At 36.9% G+C, this 20,191-nt stretch overlaps 5 protein-coding genes across 6 annotated transcripts; 2 read left to right on the forward strand and 3 right to left on the reverse strand.

The window, feature by feature from the left end:
• Nucleotides 1–235: 235 nt before the first annotated feature.
• On the forward strand, nucleotides 236–2,979 carry LOC121775524 (protein VTE6, chloroplastic-like). Its single transcript, XM_042172604.1, has 5 exons — nucleotides 236–673; nucleotides 1,400–1,653; nucleotides 1,844–1,967; nucleotides 2,112–2,216; nucleotides 2,416–2,979. The coding sequence occupies exons 1-5, from the start codon at nucleotides 278–280 to the stop codon at nucleotides 2,509–2,511; spliced, it is 975 nt and encodes a 324-aa protein (XP_042028538.1). The 5' UTR covers nucleotides 236–277; the 3' UTR covers nucleotides 2,512–2,979.
• Nucleotides 2,980–4,580: 1,601 nt separating this feature from the next.
• Nucleotides 4,581–7,009, reverse strand: LOC121773746 (B-box zinc finger protein 22-like). Its single transcript, XM_042170659.1, has 3 exons — nucleotides 6,560–7,009; nucleotides 5,249–5,668; nucleotides 4,581–5,146 (listed from the first exon to the last, which is right to left on the reverse strand). Exons 1-3 carry the CDS (start codon nucleotides 6,923–6,925, stop codon nucleotides 4,904–4,906), a joined length of 1,029 nt encoding a protein of 342 aa, XP_042026593.1. The 5' UTR covers nucleotides 6,926–7,009; the 3' UTR covers nucleotides 4,581–4,903.
• A 261-nt stretch (nucleotides 7,010–7,270) lies between these two features.
• On the forward strand, nucleotides 7,271–10,534 carry LOC121773234 (E3 ubiquitin-protein ligase CCNB1IP1 homolog). 2 transcript variants are annotated; one of them, XM_042170048.1, is made up of 9 exons: nucleotides 7,271–7,407; nucleotides 8,228–8,366; nucleotides 8,464–8,536; nucleotides 8,800–8,845; nucleotides 8,979–9,009; nucleotides 9,125–9,380; nucleotides 9,453–9,604; nucleotides 9,799–10,075; nucleotides 10,289–10,534. In XM_042170048.1, the coding sequence occupies exons 2-9, from the start codon at nucleotides 8,297–8,299 to the stop codon at nucleotides 10,290–10,292; spliced, it is 909 nt and encodes a 302-aa protein (XP_042025982.1). In that variant the 5' UTR covers nucleotides 7,271–7,407; nucleotides 8,228–8,296; the 3' UTR covers nucleotides 10,293–10,534. The 2 variants fall into 2 exon arrangements, with proteins under 2 accessions (XP_042025982.1, XP_042025983.1); XM_042170049.1 differs by having other exon boundaries at nucleotides 9,829–10,075.
• LOC121773233 (NADH kinase-like) lies at nucleotides 10,446–12,919 on the reverse strand. The gene is made up of 5 exons (XM_042170047.1): nucleotides 12,821–12,919; nucleotides 11,709–11,954; nucleotides 11,535–11,615; nucleotides 10,937–11,088; nucleotides 10,446–10,853 (listed from the first exon to the last, which is right to left on the reverse strand). Exons 1-5 carry the CDS (start codon nucleotides 12,917–12,919, stop codon nucleotides 10,490–10,492), a joined length of 942 nt encoding a protein of 313 aa, XP_042025981.1. The 3' UTR covers nucleotides 10,446–10,489.
• Nucleotides 12,920–14,013: 1,094 nt separating this feature from the next.
• On the reverse strand, nucleotides 14,014–16,984 carry LOC121773349 (trifunctional UDP-glucose 4,6-dehydratase/UDP-4-keto-6-deoxy-D-glucose 3,5-epimerase/UDP-4-keto-L-rhamnose-reductase RHM1-like). Its single transcript, XM_042170179.1, has 3 exons — nucleotides 16,781–16,984; nucleotides 14,749–16,322; nucleotides 14,014–14,665 (listed from the first exon to the last, which is right to left on the reverse strand). The coding sequence occupies exons 2-3, from the start codon at nucleotides 16,306–16,308 to the stop codon at nucleotides 14,213–14,215; spliced, it is 2,013 nt and encodes a 670-aa protein (XP_042026113.1). The 5' UTR covers nucleotides 16,309–16,322; nucleotides 16,781–16,984; the 3' UTR covers nucleotides 14,014–14,212.
• Nucleotides 16,985–20,191: the final 3,207 nt, after the last annotated feature.

Genomic DNA, 20,191 nt, shown 5'->3' on the forward strand with positions numbered 1-20,191 from the left:
ATTTTGAGTCCAAAATATGCTTCATTTATAATTTAACAAATGGAGTGTAAAGTAATATTACTCCAAATTTTATTTAGTATCTAAAAAGTCGGCGTACATAAATGAACAGAGCTGGTGCCCCAAATTAAAGTGGCACGATATTTATTTTCCATTCAATTTATATTAATACTCTAATTTTTGAATAACAATAAAATCATTATTCATAAAATTGAGAAGTCTTTGTATAATAGTATTAGCTTCTTTCTTCCCAAACCAAACTATCTTACTGCAAACAAAAATGGCAACTTCTCTCTCAACACCAACCACTCTCTCTCTCACCCCTCCATTCCCTCTCTCCAATTCCCACAATCCCACTTCAAAAGCCCTCTTCTTTACCCCTCTGAAGCCAACCCCTAAAAATCCAGTCTTGAAGCAGAAATCGGCATCCCAAATTCAAGCGTCGACTGATTTTGATCCGGGTCTTCTTCAGCAGGCTATCCAGCTGGTCAAATCATCGCCTCCCACGTGGCAATCCGCGCTCCTCAGCAACGCCGCGATCTTCGTCTTGGGCTCCCCGGTTCTCCTCTCCGGATTGTCGCCGCCCGGATTTGCGGCGGCGTTCTTGCTCGGAACGCTCACGTGGCGCGCGTTTAGCTACTCTGGGTTCCTTCTTGTGGCTACTTACTTTGTCATTGTGAGCTCTCCTTGTTCAATTGTGTGAATTGTGAGTTTTCATTAGTGGAATGCTGAGCTGAATTGTGTTTTTTTTGAGTTGTTAGGGAGCTGAATTTGTTGGAATTTGGAATCATGTGTGTGTTTTTGCTTTGATTTATGCGTCAAGATTTGAAATTTAAACCAACTATAAATAAATTACTATACATTTTTCTTGTTTGGTTGTTCTGGAATTTTTCTCTTGCATAAGCAGGGTAGCATAAGGCTGTTTTTTTGTTTAGAATCACAAGCTAATTAGGGTTTGAAGCTTATTGTGTGTGTGTGGATTTCAGGTATTTGTATTGCAAATATTGAGTTTCATTAGTAGAGTTTTGAGTTGAATAATGTTTTTTTAAATTGTGAGGTAGCTGAATTGTTGGAATTTGGAACAATGTGGGTGTCTGTGTGTGTGTGCGCGCTTTTCTCAATGTCTGAATTTAAATCAACTACAAAAATTTTTTTTACATTTTGCTACTTTGGCTGTTTTGGATTTTTTTCCTCTTACATAAGCAGGATGGCATAAGGCTGTTTCCTGTGTTGAATCACAAGCTAAGTAGTGTGTGAAGATTGTTGTGTATGTGTTGTGTGGATTTCAGGTATGCGTATTACAAATATTGACACATTCATAAAAAATTGGTTGAGTGTTTAGATGGTGGAGTTTGTGTATCCTCTAAGGTAGAAGTGTTGAGTGATGGATTGATAATTGCAGGGAACGGCCGTGACAAAGGTCAAAATGGAGCAGAAGGAGGCTCAGGGGGTTGCTGAGAAAATGAAAGGAAGACGAGGACCGGGAAGTGTGGTAGGATCAAGTGCTGCCGGCTGTGTTTGTGCAGCCCTCTCAATCTCCGGAATCGGTGGAATGGCACTTGCCCCCCTTTGGGAACTTGGGTTTGTCGCTAGTTTCTGCACCAAACTCAGCGATACTGTCTCGAGTGAGATAGGGAAAGCATATGGCAGGACAACGTAGGTTCACCTCTTTTCGTGTAGTTATCCGAGTGTGTTTTTATTCAACATATGCTCTTTTCTTCACATCCATAGCCTAGTTTTTGGAAAAGAAATATGCATTCTCTTTGGATTCATCTGCATTATATTGATGAGTGATTGTTCTACTTATACTTGTACATGTTCGTTGATTAGTTGATGTTTGTTGTAGCTACCTAGTCACAACATTCAAGATAGTCCCAAGGGGTACTGAAGGAGCCGTTAGCCTTGAAGGAACTCTTGCTGGAATTTTAGCTTCGGTTCTTCTTGCTTCTGTCGGTGTTGTTCTTGGTCAGGTAAAAGTTAGGATGTCATCTTCTTCCCCATTGTTTAACACGAATATCGATTGATAAATCTCTACATTTTGCAATAAATTTGATGCATTCCGCACCAATGTTGATTTTCTTAGCTCCAACTGATGAAGAGTTATGTCTGAACAGATAAACATACCACAAGCCGTCATCTGTGTGATTGCTTCCCAGATTGCTAATCTCGGAGAGAGTATCATCGGTGCAGTATTCCAAGAAAAAGAAGGGTTCCAATGGGTTAGATATTCTCTTTCGCTTTTTGACTTGCTTTCTTGTTGAGTTATGTTTTGTATACATTTTTAGAAACGGTTTCTTGTAGCGGATATTATCATCGTTCTTGGTTTGTATAATAGTTATATGCGCATCATCCTCGTGAATTATGTGGGAAGCCGGCATTTTCTGTGGTTTTGAGCGTTTTCCCTTCTTTGCGTTGCAGCTCAACAATGACGCTGTCAATGTCCTAAATATATCCATGGGCAGCATTTTGGCAATCCTTATGCAGCAACTGTTCCTCCAAAACTGGCTCACATAGAGGCTAGTACGCAACGGCTAACTTTCTTAATTCGCTAATTAATCACTGTGCAGCTGCCACCAGCCGGCTCTTGAGTTTGAGCCGGATAAACTGACACAATAAAACGAAATGGAAGAGTGAAGGGCGAGTCCGTCTTCACAGTTACCAAAATCTCTTTCATTTCAATGACCAACTAACAAGACTCTGGTTCTAGAGAAGCTGTAGAGAGAGCTACAGAAGAGCAGTTTCTGCTGTGAATTTGGAATTGGTGTTGGATTTGAAACCAAGTGTGAATTAAGGCTTACTGTTGTATGAATTTTGCATTCATTGTTGATAATGAAAAGTGGAAAGTCTTCAACCAGTATTCTGTCTGTTGTATGAAATGAGGTCTGAGGTTTCACTCTTGTGTTTTTCTGTTACATTTTATGTGAAAATAACATGAATGAGAGAATGCATGTAACTAAGAAGTTTAAAGCTTGATGTAAACAATTTCTCTCTATCTGCAAATTACAAAGACACAATCACTTGTAGATTGTATATTTAACCTCTCAAATAGGAAAAATGTTACTCCCCGTCCCTGATTAATTGTCACTCTTTGACCTGGCATGAGTTTTAAGAAATGTAAAGAAAAGCTGGTTGAAAAAGTTAGTGTAATGTGTGACCCACTTTTTTATATTAGTTTTATAATAAAATGTGAGTGAAGTGAGTTAGTGGAATGTGAGACCTACTTACCATTTATGGTAAAAATGAAGTGTGACAATTATTGAGGGATGGACCGAAATGGAAAAGAGTGACAATTAATCGGGGACGGAGGGAGTAAGTCTCTTCATTTGTGCCAATTGAAGTCTTATTGACATTATGGTTCTTCCAAATAAAATAGTACTATTTTACAAGTACATTTCAAATTCATTAAATTCTGTCAATTCAGTTTGCTTATATTTTCTTATAAAATCAATAATAATAAAGTTTGTGTTCTATTAATTTTTTAATTTTTTTTTCATTATACAAATAAAATTTAAGTTCCATTAATTTTTTCAATCACATTCCTTAAAACTAGAAAAAAATGGAACTCATGCTATTGGGTGGAGAGAATATTTGGCTTTTATTTATTTTTCTTTGGGAAATAATTGGTTTTCATTTTCTTTTCTCCAAAGATAAGCATTTTATCTAGTGAATGATAATTAAGATTGCAAATGAATATTAATTAAGAGTGCATGAATATTAAGTTATTCATAGTACAAATCTACACAAATAGTGACAAGCTTGATCTACACAAAATTCAGCTTGTCATTCTTTGTTTTGGTCTCATTTTAATTTCATATTGTACTTCGTTTTCTACAAAATAAACTTTTGAATGAATAACTTTTATACTTCAATCAAGAAATCACTGCCAATTAAATTCCCATATTGCTATACTTGCATTAAACTCAACTTCTAAATACTTGAAATAACATTGCAAATTTTCAATTCATAGCTACCAAAAGTTAGATATCCATCAAGCATAAAAATTCAACATCATCCAACACCATGCCATCGTCGCGACGGTCGGGCCCAGCCGGAAAAAGACTTCCTAGAGTCTAGACAGTACCGGGACATTGGGTTTCGACAGGTCTTGCAAAACCTCTTTTAAGAGGATAACGACGATGGCAAAACAACACTGCTTGCATACAACGATAACGAGAAACCTCTTTTAAGAGGATAACGACGATGGCAAAACAACACTGCTTGCATACAACGATAACGAGTAAGATTCAACACTTGCTATGATCAGATTTGTTGGCAATTGAAACTAGAAAAATAACATATAACTGTCCCACATCAGTGTTAAAAGAAATTTGAGAAAACTGAAACTAGTATATAAATCTTATGGGCCACTCCTCCTATCACCAATTGGTTTTAGGGTGGAACCCATAAATTTCTATCATGGTATCAGAGCAGGTCGCCGACTGTGGGTCATATTTAACTGACCCAGCAATATATCTGAGCTAAAACCGAAAAAATGACTGACCAAACAATATATTTGGACTTAAAATTTGGGCGTGTTGGCAATTGAAACTAGAAAAATAACATATAACTATCTCACATCGGTGTTAAAAGAAAACTGAAACTAGTATATAAATCTCATGGGTCACTCCTCCTATCACCAATTGGTTTTAGGATGGAACTCATGGATTGCTATCAAGATTGTCTATCATATTCATAGCCCTAGAAAACTATTGTGCATAACTCTAAATCTCATGGGCCACTCCTCCTATCACCAATTCACCAATTGGTTTTAGGATGGAACCCATAGATTTCTATGAAGATTGTCTATCATATTCATAGCCCTAGAAAACTATTGTGCATAACTCAACTCTCCGTCGCTTCGAATTATCACCACCGTGTGAACGACGGTGGTGTGTAGGCAAGGAGATTATATCGGCACAAAGGCAGCAGAGTCGCATGGGGTCTGGGGAATCATGGGCCAGTTAAGCCCGGATGCTGTCGGGGGAGATGGAATCTCCGGCACCGTCCAGAAATTATTCGGTGACTGTCCCATACACTCATCACCCTCGACCTCCATATCAGCAAATCGAAAGATAGGCGAGTAGTCTGAATCTCCAATCCCGGAATCCGTCTGAAACCATACCAAGTTATCCAATTTATCTTCAAACATCTGCAATTTGTGAGGAATATTCTCATGTTGGCAAAGATTATATTCGAATCTAAAACCTTCAACTTTCTATCCAAAAATCATATGGATATGAACATATTGAACCTTGGATGAGCCGGGATCCATGAGATCATACTTCTGACTGAAGTCGCCAAGCTCAAGGAATTCATCCAACTGCCACGGCGAAATACTTTCATCCGCAGAACCTCCTGTAAAAGACAACTTCGACAATGAAATATCCCCACCTACACTGGCTTGGACAGGCAGAGGTTTATTGGATTGTTCAGCTGTTGCTATGTTCATGACGCTCTTTGGAGTGGGAGGAGCATTCGATCCCGAGCTTCTCTCAACAGGAAGGGATGGCATTGGTGGATCAACTTTGGCTGCTTCGAGACCTACTTTAACTTCAGTGAGCAAGAACCTCTGATGAGCAGCGACCAAGTGATTTGTAGTGTGTATAGAAACATCGCATCGTCTGCAAAGCAGAGCTCGATCCTCCAGGCAAAAGAAATAGCCTACCGTTTCCTGCATACATGGAGTTTGAATATCAAAACCTATGTAGCTCAGTAATTAGGGTCAAGCCACTAATCAAATCAACCACAAAAGAGACTGCAAATGGAATCCCCAGATAATCGAAGTCAGAATACTATTGCAGCAATGAATAACAATTAATATTTCAGATTATAATCTCAGATTAACTCCCCAATCCTGAACCAAGCTTTACATATCCAGGAATCTAATTTGCAGTTTTAGTCAAATTTTTCCATAGCCTTCGAGAAGGAGCAAGCGATCACATGGAAGGAACCTAATTTCTGCATCTCGAGGTTCGAATGTTTGATAATAGTGAAATGTCTAATTTCACAAATTGATTATTTCTTAAAGATGCTTCATGATCAGCGTGTAACTAACTGCAGCCACACTAGAAGAACACATCTACGTCGTATCTCTGTTACTAAACACACAACACACTACTTCACATATTCAGGTACCTAATTTGCAGTTTTGGAGGAGGAAACAAACGATCACATGGAAATCGCTTCTGCATCTCGAAGTTTGTAATTGCGTAATGTGGAACTAACTACAGCCACACGTGAAGAACACATCTAATTCGAATCTCTGTTGCTAAACACACAGCACACTACTTCATGATATCATTCCAGAATTTGGAAATTGCGATCGTTTTGAGTCAAATTAGGCAAATCTATGGGGAACGAATGAATTCAACAAACTAAACTAGAAAAAACACAGTTGAATGTTCATCATATCATTTCAGAATTTGACAGTTGTGATCGTTTGAGTCAAATTACGCAAATCTACGCGGAACGAAGGAATTCAACAAACTAAACTAGAAAATAACAAAATTGAAAGCTGAAAGCGGAACAGAATTGAGATCTGAAAGGATCGTGAGCTACCTACCTGGCAAATATCGCACTTAGGCTTCTGCGACGAAGACGTAGAGAGATGAACCCTCTGGTGCTTACTGGAGAGCTTATTTGCGGCGTGCACCTTCTGATCGCAGTCGCCACATAGGACCGCCTCGTCGGCGCAGCAGAGCACCTTCGCCTTCGCCGCCTCACAGACGTTGCACTGAATCTTCATCGCCAAAAGCAACAGAGCAGCAACAGCGACGATTCCCGCGCTCAATTGCTCACACGCCAGCCGCGGAGAACACAGGTAGCGAACGGTTAGAGAGCAGGAGGAAACTTCAGGTGGGGGAAAGGAGGGTTGCAGCAGCGGTTTAACCGAGAGAGGGAGAAATGGCGGGGAGGTGGTGAGCAGCATTTTATAGTGGAGTTGGATAGTTGTTGGAAGCTGAGTGTGAACACGTATCGCTCTGCGATGCGAGTGTTGTTTTGAGGCGGTGAGGTGATGTTGGTAAAATTGTGTAATTTAAGATAATACATATGACAAATTATCACAATATATATTAACCTTTTATAATTATATAATCCTTTAAATGACATTATACGTAATTCTTTTTAATATATTTTATTTGGGACATAAAATAATTTTTTTTTCATTCATTCACTAACTAACATGCATCAGTCACAAAATTTTACACTAATTAAAAAGGTTATATATTATAACTACCATTTCGCAGATCATTTAAATCAGCAACGTCTCGCGGAATTTCTTCTCGTCTTTGCCGCGCAATCTGCGATCTCGCTCCAAGTCGATAACCCTAGCTTCGTAGTGCTTTGATTTCTCTACCATTTCTCTGCATTTCTGAATTCAGCAACCACCGCTTGTTTCCGGAGTTAAAGGTCAGTTTGTACACTTTCTTCGCTGCCTAATTTCTGCCGCAATCTGAATTCTATTCACACAATTGCTGAATTCAGCGTACAGTGCTCGCGAGCTTCCATAATTTTCTGTGATTTAGCTTCCGATTTTTAGGAATCTGAATTGCTATTGGTTAATTGCTTGATTTGGCTGATTTATTTGACGATAGAGGTCTCAGTTGAGCATCGTGCGCGATAAGTTTGAAATTGATGCTTTTTTCCTGCAGATTTTGTTTGAGTGAATGGTGAACTAGATCTATTGAGCTATACCGTTTTATATTTCTCGTGTATTGAGAGTTTAATCTTCACGAGTTTTTCTTTGTATAACTTTGGTAGCGTAGCTATACTAAGTGTTCCCAGTGATTTTTTTGATGAGACGAAGATGATGAATTGCACCTGATCTTGTTTATTATCTTTGAGATTTTCTTCATCTGTGTTTGAATTGGAATCCAGGACTTGTGTTGTGGTCAAGCATGCAGGTTCTGCTTTTTGAGGTCAAAGAGGAATTTTGATCTAGTACATTGATTGATAGCAGTTCTCATTATTTGCTTACACTAGTAAATGCAAAAATGCATTTTCCTCTCAACTCATTTGTAGATGTAACCACTAGATCTTCTTGCAATTCAGGATTTCTAAATGCAGAGGAGGGGGGGGGGGGGGGTGTTATACTATGCATTACATGTTTAAGAATCCATTTATAACACTACACTGGCTAGATATTACTATTAAACAGCTTTATTGTGCCTAACACTTTTATAAGCTTGTGTCTTGAGTTGGTTTTTGGTTTTCTTATTACAATTCTCAGGTTATCAACATATTGCAAAGTTGAACTCAAAAGAGCGAAGTGTTGATTAAATCATTCTGAGACACTGAAATGAGATGCAATGCGTGCTGGCGGGAATTGGAAGGGCGAGCAGTCGCCACCACATGTGGTCACATCATGTGTATCCAAATACGAATGGATTAATTCGCATACTTTTTATACCTATCAAAATCTTTATTTTGGTGTGTTTTGTCAGATTTCCTTAATGACTTTTAAAGGCACGGAAGATGCTGGTAGGATCCTCAGTAATGATGGTTCATGTCCTGTTTGTGATCAAGTGCTCTCTAGAAGGTATTGATAACAAAGTGAAACTTGTTCATTTTATCTTATATGTCTATAATTTCCAAAAGGAACAATTCTGTTATCAAATTATAGACTAGCTGTTATGTTATGTGTCAGAAGTTTTTTACCCATCTGATGCAATGAAAGTTGAACTTAATCATATATTTCCCTTCTTCATGTGTCTCTAATATGTAGACAAGGTATAGTTTTGTGGTTATCTATGGAGTCATTTGGTTTTAATTGGTTTGAAATGTCGTCCTTTTACTTGGCAGTCATATGAAGCCAGTGGACATCAATCCAAATGACGAATGGATCAATGTAAGGAAACTCTCTGGCAAAGACACTGTCTCTTGATTAATTTATCCTTTGTTTGTGTCAATTAACCTTTGTTAAGTTAATATCATATGCCATTCACCACATTCCATGACATACTAGTTGTTGTTTTGTGCAGATGGTCATGATGGGATTATCTCCTCAAATATGTATCCTTAACTAATGAGTCTAGCTCAATGTTTCTTGATTGATTATGCTTCACCAGTATGATAGGCTATGAATCTAGTTCTTCCTGTAAATTAAGTATTCCTTAAAAGGTCCTAGCATTGAAGTGTGTATACAAAAGTTTCATGTTTCATATTGGGCAAAAAGAATTGGAGATGCAAGCCAAGATGAATAAATTAGCGGCTCAGTATCGGCAGAAATGTGAATTAATGAAAGAGGCACTTACACAGAAAATGGAGGAGACAATTGGCGCATACCAGAAAATGCGTAAGAGGTGCCAGATATTGGAGCAAGAGAATGAGAATCTGACTAAGGATAAAGTGGAACTGCAAGAAAAGTTTTCAGAGAAGTGCAGGTCAATCTACTGCTCTTCTTTTACTTTAGTTATGGTTGTGGTCACTAATGATGATCTTATTGTCACTGCCAGGCAAAAAAGGAAACTCGATGATATGTACGATCAAGCAAGAAATGAAATTGAGTCAATGAAGCGTTCAGCAATTCAGCCTGCAAACAATTTCTTCACTAGGCCAGAAGCTAACATGTTCTCAGAACCAGACAGAAGAGAGACTATGAGGACAGGTAAGCCCATTTGACGCCAGTTTCAGTTACATAGATATTTACACTGTTCCGCTCTACTCTGATAGTTACCTTAAGACTTTTATCTTTACAGCATAACACAATGTTCTACTTGATCTCTTGAAAATTACCAATAATGGCATATTTAATTATTCTCACACTCTTCCAAAAGTGCTAGTCCGGCTTATTTGTCGCAGATTGGTCGGTTCTCACTCCTGACACTCCAGGGCCAAGAGATGAGATGTGGTCGGCACGACACAACAATTCTAACTCCACATTTGACATGTCTGGTGGCTCACCTGCCAAACAATCGGCCGGTCTTGCTGAAACTGGTAGCCGAGTGCCAAGTTCTCATCCATCTTTTGGCGTTGGAGCTGGACAGCGCCCAGCAAATCCTTCAATGACTCTGAGGAATCTTATCCTTTCACCTATAAAGCGGCCTCAACTCTCGCGTAGTCGACCTCATGTGTTCATGTAAGCCCAGTAACTGCTACACTACTGCAATATATAGTCTCAGATGTAGGTAGAATTACTCTAATGTGACATCGTGTATCTTTGTTTTAGTTTTCAATAATGATCAACATTTAATAACACTCTCGATAACGATTTCGTTCTTCTAGGTTCTTACATTTTGTTTATTCGTATTGATTCATGATATCAAATTCCGTTCTTGCTTAATAATGGCAGGTGATGAAGCTATAATTGAAAATGAAACTGCAACCATGTCTGCAGTTACCTCCTCAGGCATGCAGTGACACTGACATAGAAGTAACTCGTTCGTTCAACACCCAACTGTCGTTCTGATAGAAACTAAAACGACATATTAGTAAATGCAACACTGGGATTACCATCTGCAAACTACTCGAGACATCATATATATCTGTGTATTCACTTGTTACGTGATATAATTTCGGGTGACAGATACATTTTCAACTGCGGAGCCCTAGAAGACATTTCTATCGTATCCCCTAGCTCTACAGAATGGAACACATTCGAACCATCAACGTACAGCTTCCCTTCTCTACAGAACCAGGAGATATCCATCGTCTCGTTCGATTTTACAAACCCGTGTGTTAAGTTTGAACCTGCAGCAATGGGCTCCCTCACCAAGTACTGCAGCTCCCTGGAGAAGATGGGCATTGTGAATCCACCGGCTGAGTGCATTGCAGCCGTTGATCCAGCGCCTGTCGACACTCTGAGGCCACTTGATCTCGAGTGAAGTAGAGGGGAGGGCTCCCCATCTTGCTTGATCCTATATGAGCAATAATACCAATCATACACAGTTTGTGTGTTTATTAAAAATAAGAAAACCAAAACATTTTCCATTTTCCCGACCTGAATGAGAATCGAGAAACTGTTGCAGGACATGGATGAGCGAGTAGAATATCATTGAGAGCATACGTAGGAATAGGCTTTGAGTTGATAGCAATGGCCATCCGTGATAGTTCGGATGGTTTGACACGATTCTCGAGGATATCATCTACAACCTACAAAACAAAATCAGAGTGTCATTATTTCATGGTGGTAACTTAGACTTAGGAACAAAAAAAAAAACTATAAAGCTCATTTAATCTGCGAACCCAATAATATAAGAATGTGAAGTACTAAGGATGAACATAATCCAATCCTAGACTAAGAGACACCCGTGTGCAGTTCGATCTTTGCAAGAGAGGAAAAAAAAACTCATAATTTCGGAGAACGTATCAGATATAGCATGCCAATAAGAAAGAAGGTCGGGTCAGGGGCTCAGAAACCAGTAGCTATGAACTTAGAAAGTGCGTTTCTAGGCCGAAAGAGACGAATTTCCTACTCTACGTATTTATGTTAACTTCCACTAGTATCAGAAACTCGTTACTCAATCAAAGTCATACTCTCGAATAGCAGCCAGCAGCCGATGGTTTCAAATACATAAATAGATTTTGTGAAACCTAACCTCTTCAAAGTTGGTGGCAGTGGAAGCACAAAGATATCCGGTGCTCCTTGTTGCATCAAATTCTTCAATGAATTCTGCTACCTAAATAACACATTTAAATAAGGCATTAGAAGGTGATGGAATCAAATTAAGATATCTGATCTAGCAAAGTAAGAAGGCAGTGAAGTTAATTACTTCTTTTGGTTGAGTAGGATCAGAATTAACTCCAAGGACCGGGATCGAATCATCCACCAAATGGCTTGCATGTAGTAGTGTGCCATCACCTCCAATTGCAATGACCAGATCAACATCACGGATAGGCTCAGAAATCTCACTACGGAGAGCAGTTTCCCATTCAACGGATTTTTTGCTCAAAACTTTCTGGCAGAAGTTGACCGTGTTTTTGTGAGACAACGTCCTGTTATGCAAGTATTTCAACACCTGCAATACCACCAGCGAATAAAATGAATGTCATCTGAGAATCGAACGATGCATTTGAGAAGGCATCAAATGGAGAGGCAGCTGATAAAACAAACAAATCTGACTATCCTTCTCAAAGTTCTCTGTAATAGCTCCTAACAGAATATCAGACCAAAACGACGCAAACTAATTCCGTAATACATTACTTTATTCATCAAGATAACTCAATCTCATAACAGTGGCATCGCCATGATGGTTCTGGCTGGTAGCAACATCGTATAAAAGTGTGCACAACGCACTATTAGAGTGAGACGAGTGAGGCAACCGTTGCGTGATTCTAACATATTACTGGGTACAAGCATCAAGTAAAATGATTCGTGCAACTTCTTCAAAAGCACATTCCTCACACCAGAGAGAACTGATTGATTCTTGAATAAAAGTGAGACCCACATTCATTCTACTAACTTTTTCCATCCACTTTCCTTCACACTTCTTAAAACTGGCACCGGTTAAATGTGGACATTATTTCATGGACGGAGGGAGCATTACGATGAACAATAAATCGACAATCTTGAGTGAAAAATAAAATAAAATAATCTCATCCATGGGAATTGCTACATGATTAGGTATTTAGGTTGCACAAATTTTCCTAATTGGGCCTTCTCCCCAAATATTAAAAACATAGCGCAATGCAGAATAATCATTGGGGAAACTACCAGATTTCCTGAACCGAACAGAAATGAATCTCAAAAGCGAAGATCTAATTATTGAATAATTCTCGCCATAACAGAGAGAAATCGCAACACCTCAATACCAGCTCCAATTGAACGGTAAAACTAACAAAATTAGAGGGTTTAATTTTAATTTCGAGGCTAAACTTTTTATACCTTGTCGCGGTTGGAGGAGGCGGTGGTGGCGGCGGCGGTGGTGTGAAGCGATAGATCATAAGATGGCTTCAACAGCAGCAGCAGTCTCTTCCGCACCATTCTCTCTCTCCGTTTCAATGGCGGAGGGCGGGAATGGTAGTATTTATAGTCTGAATCCAACTACAGCAGTCAGTGGGCCCGAACCCGGCCCGAATCTATTATGATTAATTCACGAATAATAAAACTTTTTATCATAATACTATAATTCATACTTACATTTCATAAATGAAAAATAGGACCATCGTCAGTTTGAATAATTCAGTCTTAAGTGAGTGTTAGGCAGATAAATATATGTGAATCGTAACTAAAAAATGGAGAATATTATTAGTTACGTTTAAAATAAAAGACTACGTAAATAAGAGAAATTGAGTACTATTATTTCGGTCCAATTTGAAACATCTCATATTTCATTTCGGCTTATTCTATTTGAATGTCACATTTTCATCTTAGAATAAAATTTGTTGGTTTGTATCCTTTTCTAATACTCTAAGAGCATCTCCAATGGCGGACGTCCGGTCGGACATCCGCGACGGGCAACCGAGACGTCCGCCATTGTGGCGTGGCAAGTCGGATACGGACGTCCCGTAAGGACGTCGGATGTCCTCGGACGTGCGGGCGACGGGCGGGTGGACGTCCGCCATTGTGGCGTGGGTCGGACGTCCGGTATTAAATTTTTTTTTTAAACTCTATATATACGGCTCGTTGAACGCGGAGGGGTTGACGTTGATGTGATTAATTTTTTTTGTTTTATTACTATGTAATTTTTTTTTCGAATCATGTATGTTTTTTTAATGAAGTTAATTTTTCTCGTTCGTATTCGTGTTGAAATTTTATTTCCGTAAACGTAAATTGCTTTATTTGTGATTTTTTTATTGCGGGAAGTCCTAGTGGGAAGGGCAATGGGAAGAGAGGATTGTGCAGGGGAAGTCCTAGTGACGTGGCAGTGGGATGAGAAGTCCTAGTGACGTGGCAGGAGGTGTTTTTGGGAAGTGCTAGTGGATGTCCGAGTGGGACATCCGTGCATTGGAGATGCTCTAAGAAAAATGAGACATTTCAAATGGGACAAAACGGAGTGTTATTTATTAAAAACTACATACACCTGAATAATCGGTATAAAATTGACTCAAATATAGAAAATGAAGATGAATGTGACAATTGTATGTAGTATATTTACTTAGTACGATGTTTGAAGAATGTTACACCCACAAACAAGCACAACCAACTAAGCCAAAGGCGTTGATCAAACTCTAAATTAACATACAATAAAGAGAGAAACAACAAGAAGATGCAGTAATAATAACTAATACAATATGTATTGTATTGTAATGTGATGTATGCAAATCTGAACACACTTCAAGCAGCAGAGGTCTTCTTGTTGGGCTCGAAAACGTACTTGATCAACGACTCCTTGATGGATAGCAGCTCCGGGAACTCCTTCTTCAGCTTGGACGCGTCCATCTCGTTGTTGCTCCTGGCAGCAACGATCACCTTGGCTTGCTCCTCGAGCGTGAAGTTGCTCCACTTGAATTCCTGGTTGATGTACTTCTTGTACAGCTCCAGGCACTCGTTGTGGCTGACGACGCCAGGGTTGGTGAAGTTCCATACTCCCCTGAGGTTTCGCTTGGCCATCTCGATCGAGATTGGGAGGAGCTCGTCCAAGACTGTCATGCTGTTGGGGATGTTCACCACCTTGTTGTACCGGGAGATCTTTATGATGAAGTTGCGCGGGTTCTCAAGGTCGGAGGATATTGGCATCCGGACTCTTAGCGTGCACACGTTGTCGAACTCTTTCAAGAGATCCTCTACCTGCGGACGATATGCAAAGAAGTCAGTATACAAACAGAATGAGATGTAATGTTGATAACAGATTGCAGTGTTCGGGTTATTACCATGGCCTTGGTCTTGGAATAGTACGAGCCAGCGAAATTGGGGGTGTCGTCCTCCTTGAAACCGATCCCAGATCCCTCGGGGTGTGCAGCATCATACTCGAATATACAGCCAGTTGCATAGTTCATCACTAGAAGACCTTGCTCTCTGCAGACATCTGCAAGAGTCAATGTGCCAACGACGTTGGTACGGATTGTCTCCACCTTGTGAGATTCGCACCAGTCAACGTTGGGTCTGCCCGTTAGTCCAGCAGCATTGAAGACATGAGTAGGCTTAACAGCGGCAATATCTGCCAAAAGTGATGCACGATCCTGCAAACACCCCTTTCCATATTCGTAAGGGATCCCTTGTTTCTCACAGAGCTCTCCGAGCAAGCCACCAAGCCACCCTGTCCTGCCATAGATCAAGAACTTGTAGGCTGGTTTCTGAGGCGAGCCGCTGTTTTTGGCAGCCGGGACCAACGTCTTGGCCTGGCTAGCATTACCAGACAGCCCCGATTCAGACTTCTCAGACCCCCTATCCGTGCCACCGGGCATCATCAACATTCTAGGATGAGGTATCAGAGCACCAGAGACATCACCCCACCAGTCCGGGTTGCTGATGTACCACTCCATCGTCTTCCTCAACCCGTCTTCCCAAGCAGTCCTCTCAGCCCACCCCAAATTCTTCAGCTTCTCGTCGTCAAGGAAATACCTCTGATCATTGAATGGCCTGTTCTCCACAAACTGAATGCACTTGTCAGCATCCTTGTTAAACAGCTTGCATATATCTTGAGCAACATCGATGACTCTTCTCTCCCTCTTCGTCCCAATGTTGTACACATGGCCAACTTCTCCCTTGTGGAGAACCACTTCAAACGCCTCCGCAACATCCTCACAGTAGAGATAACTCCGCACATTAGAGCCATCGCCATGGATAGGCAGAGGCTGCCCCCTCAAGGCCAAGAGGATAAACTTGGGAATCAACTTCTCAGGGAACTGATTCGGGCCATATACATTGTTCCCACGAGTCGTGATCACAGGCAATCCATAAGATCTACCATATGCCATGACAAGCATCTCCGCCCCTGCCTTGGTTGCTGAGTAAGGGTTCGTGGGAAGCAGCTGCGACGCCTCATGGTTGCCAACAACAGCATCCTCATCCGTCTCCCCATACACCTCGTCAGTGCTGACATGGATAAACCTCCTGATCTGACTCCCAGTAACCTTGCAGGCCTCCAGAAGGACATGAGTGCCATAGATGTTGTTCTTGGTGAACTCAAAGCTGTTGCCGAATGAATTGTCAACATGAGTCTGAGCTGCAAAGTGCATAATCGTGTCGATGTTCTCAGTGATGAGAAGGTAGTTCACGAGGTCAGCACTACCGATGTCTCCCTTAACAAACTTGAAGTTGGGAGAGGAGTTGGAAGGGTATAGATTCTTCTGACTGGAGCAGTAATCAAGCTTGTCAAGAACAACGATCTTGTATTCAGGATAGTTTCGAACTAGCCTATTCGCAACGTGCGATGCAATGAATCCGGCAGCCCCAGTAATCAGGATATTTTTGGGAGTAAATGTCGACATCTTCACTGGGGATTCTGCAGCAAATTTATGCTCAAATCAATGAAAATTAACCTGTAACCTAAATCTTCACTTAAGCCACAGGCAAAATCAAGTTACCAAGATCAAGTTTTTGCATCTCTAAACCTAACAATTCCAATCAAATTCCGCAAAACTCAATAAAATTCACTAGTTTTCCCCAATGTAGAAAAAAAAACCCGAACTCTAGGTATTAATCGCAGATCATTTCCATAATAAGAAGCAACTAAGCATGACAATTAAACAGTAACATCTTTAACTCAGCTCTAAACATCCAACCAAATCAAACATTTACCATAACTGCTCAGCAAGCACAAGCTTAAACCAACACCTAAACTAAATTACATGATTTAAATCCGAAATCAAACGCAACGAAGCAAACGCATTGAATTCTCAAACAGATCTAGCACATTGGATCAGAAATGAAGCGAATGAGATCTCGGAAAGAAAAACTCACATTTCGCAGTTGCTCGGATCAGATTCAGAATGAAAAAAAGAACAAAAACAATAAAAAAATTCCCCTTGAAAACAAGAGGAATGAGAGAGGAAATGATTTAGACCAAGAAATCGGATTTGAGTAGCTTGAATTTCGATCAACTTCCCGCTTCTATTTATACATAGGATCTCGGCGAATCATGCAAATTACATTTATTAAATTTTCTTTTTTATTCCTTTTTTTCGGTTTAATTTCAGAAAGTAAGTAATGATAGTGTGATGAGTTGTTATTCATGTGTGTAGAAAGAATATGTGGAATGACCAAATTGACCTTAAGGAATCTAATTCTATACATTTGAGAGGTGATGACATGTTTATTTTAGGAGATGGTATTTAACGAGTTAAATAAAAAAATATTTTAGAGACATAATGGCATTGCCAGATAAAATAGTAATTATGTATTATATCATATTTTTATTTAAATTTATGTTATGCTTATTTACTTTTTTAAATTCATTAAATATACTTATTTAAGGACATTACACTAATTAGGCGTTTACAAATTTTTTAGCATGCAATCCTCATATTTATGATGATATTTTTTTTACATTTTATAGCATTTATTTAAGAACACGTGTTTAAAATTTTAAAATATTGTATTTCATTGAATCTATATATTTAGTGTACATTTATCTACCTAACAAAATAATGATTTACTAGTATTTATTAGAAAATGAACTATACAACAGATTTCTTATCAAATTAGTTTTTACGAATTTTAATTTAAATAATTTAATAAAATAAATAGCTATATAAAGTATTAAAATTCTTTATCGTAAAGAATTAGATTTACAAAATATGGCCAAAAATAATTACTTTACAGTTAAACTGTAATTTTTAATATTGATAAATTAAATTTTATCATTTTTTTATTCAGAAGATTCTTTATACGGAGTATTAAAATTTTTAGCTCAATTCACTATAACATGCTATACATTAAAATTTGATATATTATGGAGTATTACTAATAGAGTTTAAGATTCTGATTTTTAAAAAATAAATAATATCAATATTAATATTTTATTTTCTTTATATTCTTAAAATTTGGAGCATCAAATTCGAACCTCAATCAAAAAATATTCGTACGTTCTTAACTACAACATGTGTTAATACTAATTGAGTATACGGTTTTGAGTTGTACAATTTCACCATTTCGGTTTTAATCATTTGCTTTCCAAAATTATAATTTTTGGAACGTTAATGAACCCCTATCATAAAAATAATTATGCGTTCTTAACTCATCTATTTAATATTTTAAATATACATATAATTATTATTTTCTCATTTTCTTAATAAAATATTAGAGTTTTAGCTCAAATTCTTGTAATATGCAATAAGTTAAAATTTGAGTATATGAGTGTAAGAGTACTAATTAAGTCTATGGTTTTCATTTTAAAATTTTCATAATTTAAATTTTAAATCTTAACTTCCCTGATTTAAAATTTATTTATATTCTCAATTTTTTGGAACGTTACGTTGAAATTGATAAAAAAAAATCACATATTGTTCACTCATTTATTTAATGTTTTAAAGACATATAATTTGTATCTTTTTATAAAATAATAGAGTTTTTAGTTGTATTCATCGTAACATGCAACAAATTGAAATTTGATACTCCTATATCATATATTAATACTAATTGGTTTGCAGTGTCGTTTTTAAGAATTTTAATTTAAATAATTTACTTTCCAAAATTTATTTTTCATAAGTTCTTAATTTCTGAAATATTATAATCAAATCTCGATAAAAATTTAATATATAATAGTACTTCATATATTATTATTAAGTTAGAGCTTTTATTTAAGAAATTATAATTTTAATCTTTATTTTCAAAATATTTAATTTCTTTTAAAATCTTACTTTTTGAAAGATTGCATCAAATTTTAATAAAAAAAAATAATCACATATTCTTAACACATCTATTTAATATTCCAAAAATATATAGTTAACATTTTCTTTTTTTCTTTATAAATTATTAGAGTTATAGGATCATTTACTATATTATGCAATAAATGCAAATTTGATACAAAGTATATAATAATCATACTGATTGAGTTTCTGGATATGTTTTTAATTCTTTACATTCAAAAATTTAATTTATTTAATTCTTAAAATTTGGAACGCTACAATCGAACATCCAAAAAAAATAATCACATGTTCTTAACTTGTTATATACGGAATATTTTGAGTTATATTCTCTCCTTTTAGTACAAAATATTATAGTTCTTAGCTCGGTTCACTATATCATGCAATAAATTATAATTTGATAGTATATGATAATATATTAATACTAGTTGAGTTCACGGTTTTGATTTTAAAAGTTTCGTAATTTTAATTTTAATATTTTTGGATTCCAAAATTTTACATTCTTTAAATTCTTCATTTTTTGAAAGTCACAGCTAGATCAATCAATCACATGTTCTTAAAATTTTTAAAACATGTGATTGTTTATATTCTTAATTTTTAATATCAATTAGTAGTTGATGTATAATACACTAAAATGAATTAAAATGTGGATAGAAGTCTCATCAATTATTTTCATATTAAATAATTCCTTAAATTATGGAATCTAATCTTGTTCATTATTTTGGAAACAATAGTAATATATATCCTGATATATACATGTGGCCATTTTTACAACTTAAAAATTTAATAAACTTTTAATAAATATATTATTTCGTTGAACGATAACACTGAGAAATTGAGTGCAAATACATGTAGTTGTTTCCATAACTTATCATTTAAATGATTATTTAAATCTAATAAAATAATTTTATGTGAATGACTATTTAACACTAAATATATATAATCGTTTATATGACTTAAAATTTAAATGTTACTACTATTTAATGGAGTATCATTTTAATTTATTTTATACTAGACATCAAGTATTTTTTATAACTTGCAAATTTTATAACTATTTGATAATAAAATAATTAGATGACAATGACTATTATAATTATAATTTACTTCTAATTTTTATAAAATTAAATTTAGTTTTTTTATTTAGAATTTTAAGAATTTTTAATAATAAAATAATTAAATATAGATATTATTTTGTTGGATATCAATAAGAAACTAAGTAGTGCAAATAGTTGAAATTTTGTTAAAATTTGGCTAATAAACGTGAATCTTAATTGATACTACTATGTATTAATTAGTTATAGATAGTTAATTTGATTAGATTTGACTTTCCTTCCCTAGTAATCAGTTATACATGACTACTAATTTTCCTTTTATCTAAAATAAGGGTATATTAGTACATATTTAAATTTTATCTAAAATAAGGGTATATTAGTACATATTTAAATTAAGGTTATGGCAAAGTGACATAGGGGGCATAATGACATAGATGCATTATATCTCTAAATCA

Source organism: Salvia splendens, chromosome 17 (assembly GCF_004379255.2).
Source record: "Salvia splendens isolate huo1 chromosome 17, SspV2, whole genome shotgun sequence".
Lineage (NCBI taxonomy): Eukaryota > Viridiplantae > Streptophyta > Magnoliopsida > Lamiales > Lamiaceae > Salvia > Salvia splendens.

What these genes read in the sequence shown, in the direction of transcription:
- LOC121775524 (XM_042172604.1), top strand. Translation starts at nt 278, where the DNA reads ATGGCAACTTCTCTCTCAACACCAACCACTCTCTCTCTCACCCCTCCA. An exon ending in TGGCTACTTACTTTGTCATT is followed by an intron (nt 674 to 1,399) that starts GTGAGCTCTCCT and finishes TGATAATTGCAG; the next exon opens with GGAACGGCCGTGACAAAGGT. An exon ending in TCGGTGTTGTTCTTGGTCAG is followed by an intron (nt 1,968 to 2,111) that starts GTAAAAGTTAGG and finishes ATGTCTGAACAG; the next exon opens with ATAAACATACCACAAGCCGT.
- LOC121773746 (XM_042170659.1), bottom strand. Translation starts at nt 6,925, where the DNA reads ATGCTGCTCACCACCTCCCCGCCATTTCTCCCTCTCTCGGTTAAACCG. An exon ending in CTAAGTGCGATATTTGCCAG is followed by an intron (nt 5,669 to 6,559) that starts GTAGGTAGCTCA and finishes CCATGTATGCAG; the next exon opens with GAAACGGTAGGCTATTTCTT. An exon ending in TGGATCCCGGCTCATCCAAG is followed by an intron (nt 5,147 to 5,248) that starts GTTCAATATGTT and finishes CACAAATTGCAG; the next exon opens with ATGTTTGAAGATAAATTGGA.
- LOC121773234 (XM_042170048.1), top strand. Translation starts at nt 8,297, where the DNA reads ATGAGATGCAATGCGTGCTGGCGGGAATTGGAAGGGCGAGCAGTCGCC. An exon ending in GATCAAGTGCTCTCTAGAAG is followed by an intron (nt 8,537 to 8,799) that starts GTATTGATAACA and finishes TTTACTTGGCAG; the next exon opens with TCATATGAAGCCAGTGGACA. An exon ending in AAGAGAGACTATGAGGACAG is followed by an intron (nt 9,605 to 9,798) that starts GTAAGCCCATTT and finishes TATTTGTCGCAG; the next exon opens with ATTGGTCGGTTCTCACTCCT.
- LOC121773233 (XM_042170047.1), bottom strand. Translation starts at nt 12,919, where the DNA reads ATGGTGCGGAAGAGACTGCTGCTGCTGTTGAAGCCATCTTATGATCTA. An exon ending in ATCCTACTCAACCAAAAGAA is followed by an intron (nt 11,616 to 11,708) that starts GTAATTAACTTC and finishes TGTGTTATTTAG; the next exon opens with GTAGCAGAATTCATTGAAGA. An exon ending in CTGCCACCAACTTTGAAGAG is followed by an intron (nt 11,089 to 11,534) that starts GTTAGGTTTCAC and finishes TTTGTTTTGTAG; the next exon opens with GTTGTAGATGATATCCTCGA.
- LOC121773349 (XM_042170179.1), bottom strand. Translation starts at nt 16,308, where the DNA reads ATGTCGACATTTACTCCCAAAAATATCCTGATTACTGGGGCTGCCGGA. An exon ending in ATTCCAAGACCAAGGCCATG is followed by an intron (nt 14,666 to 14,748) that starts GTAATAACCCGA and finishes TATCGTCCGCAG; the next exon opens with GTAGAGGATCTCTTGAAAGA.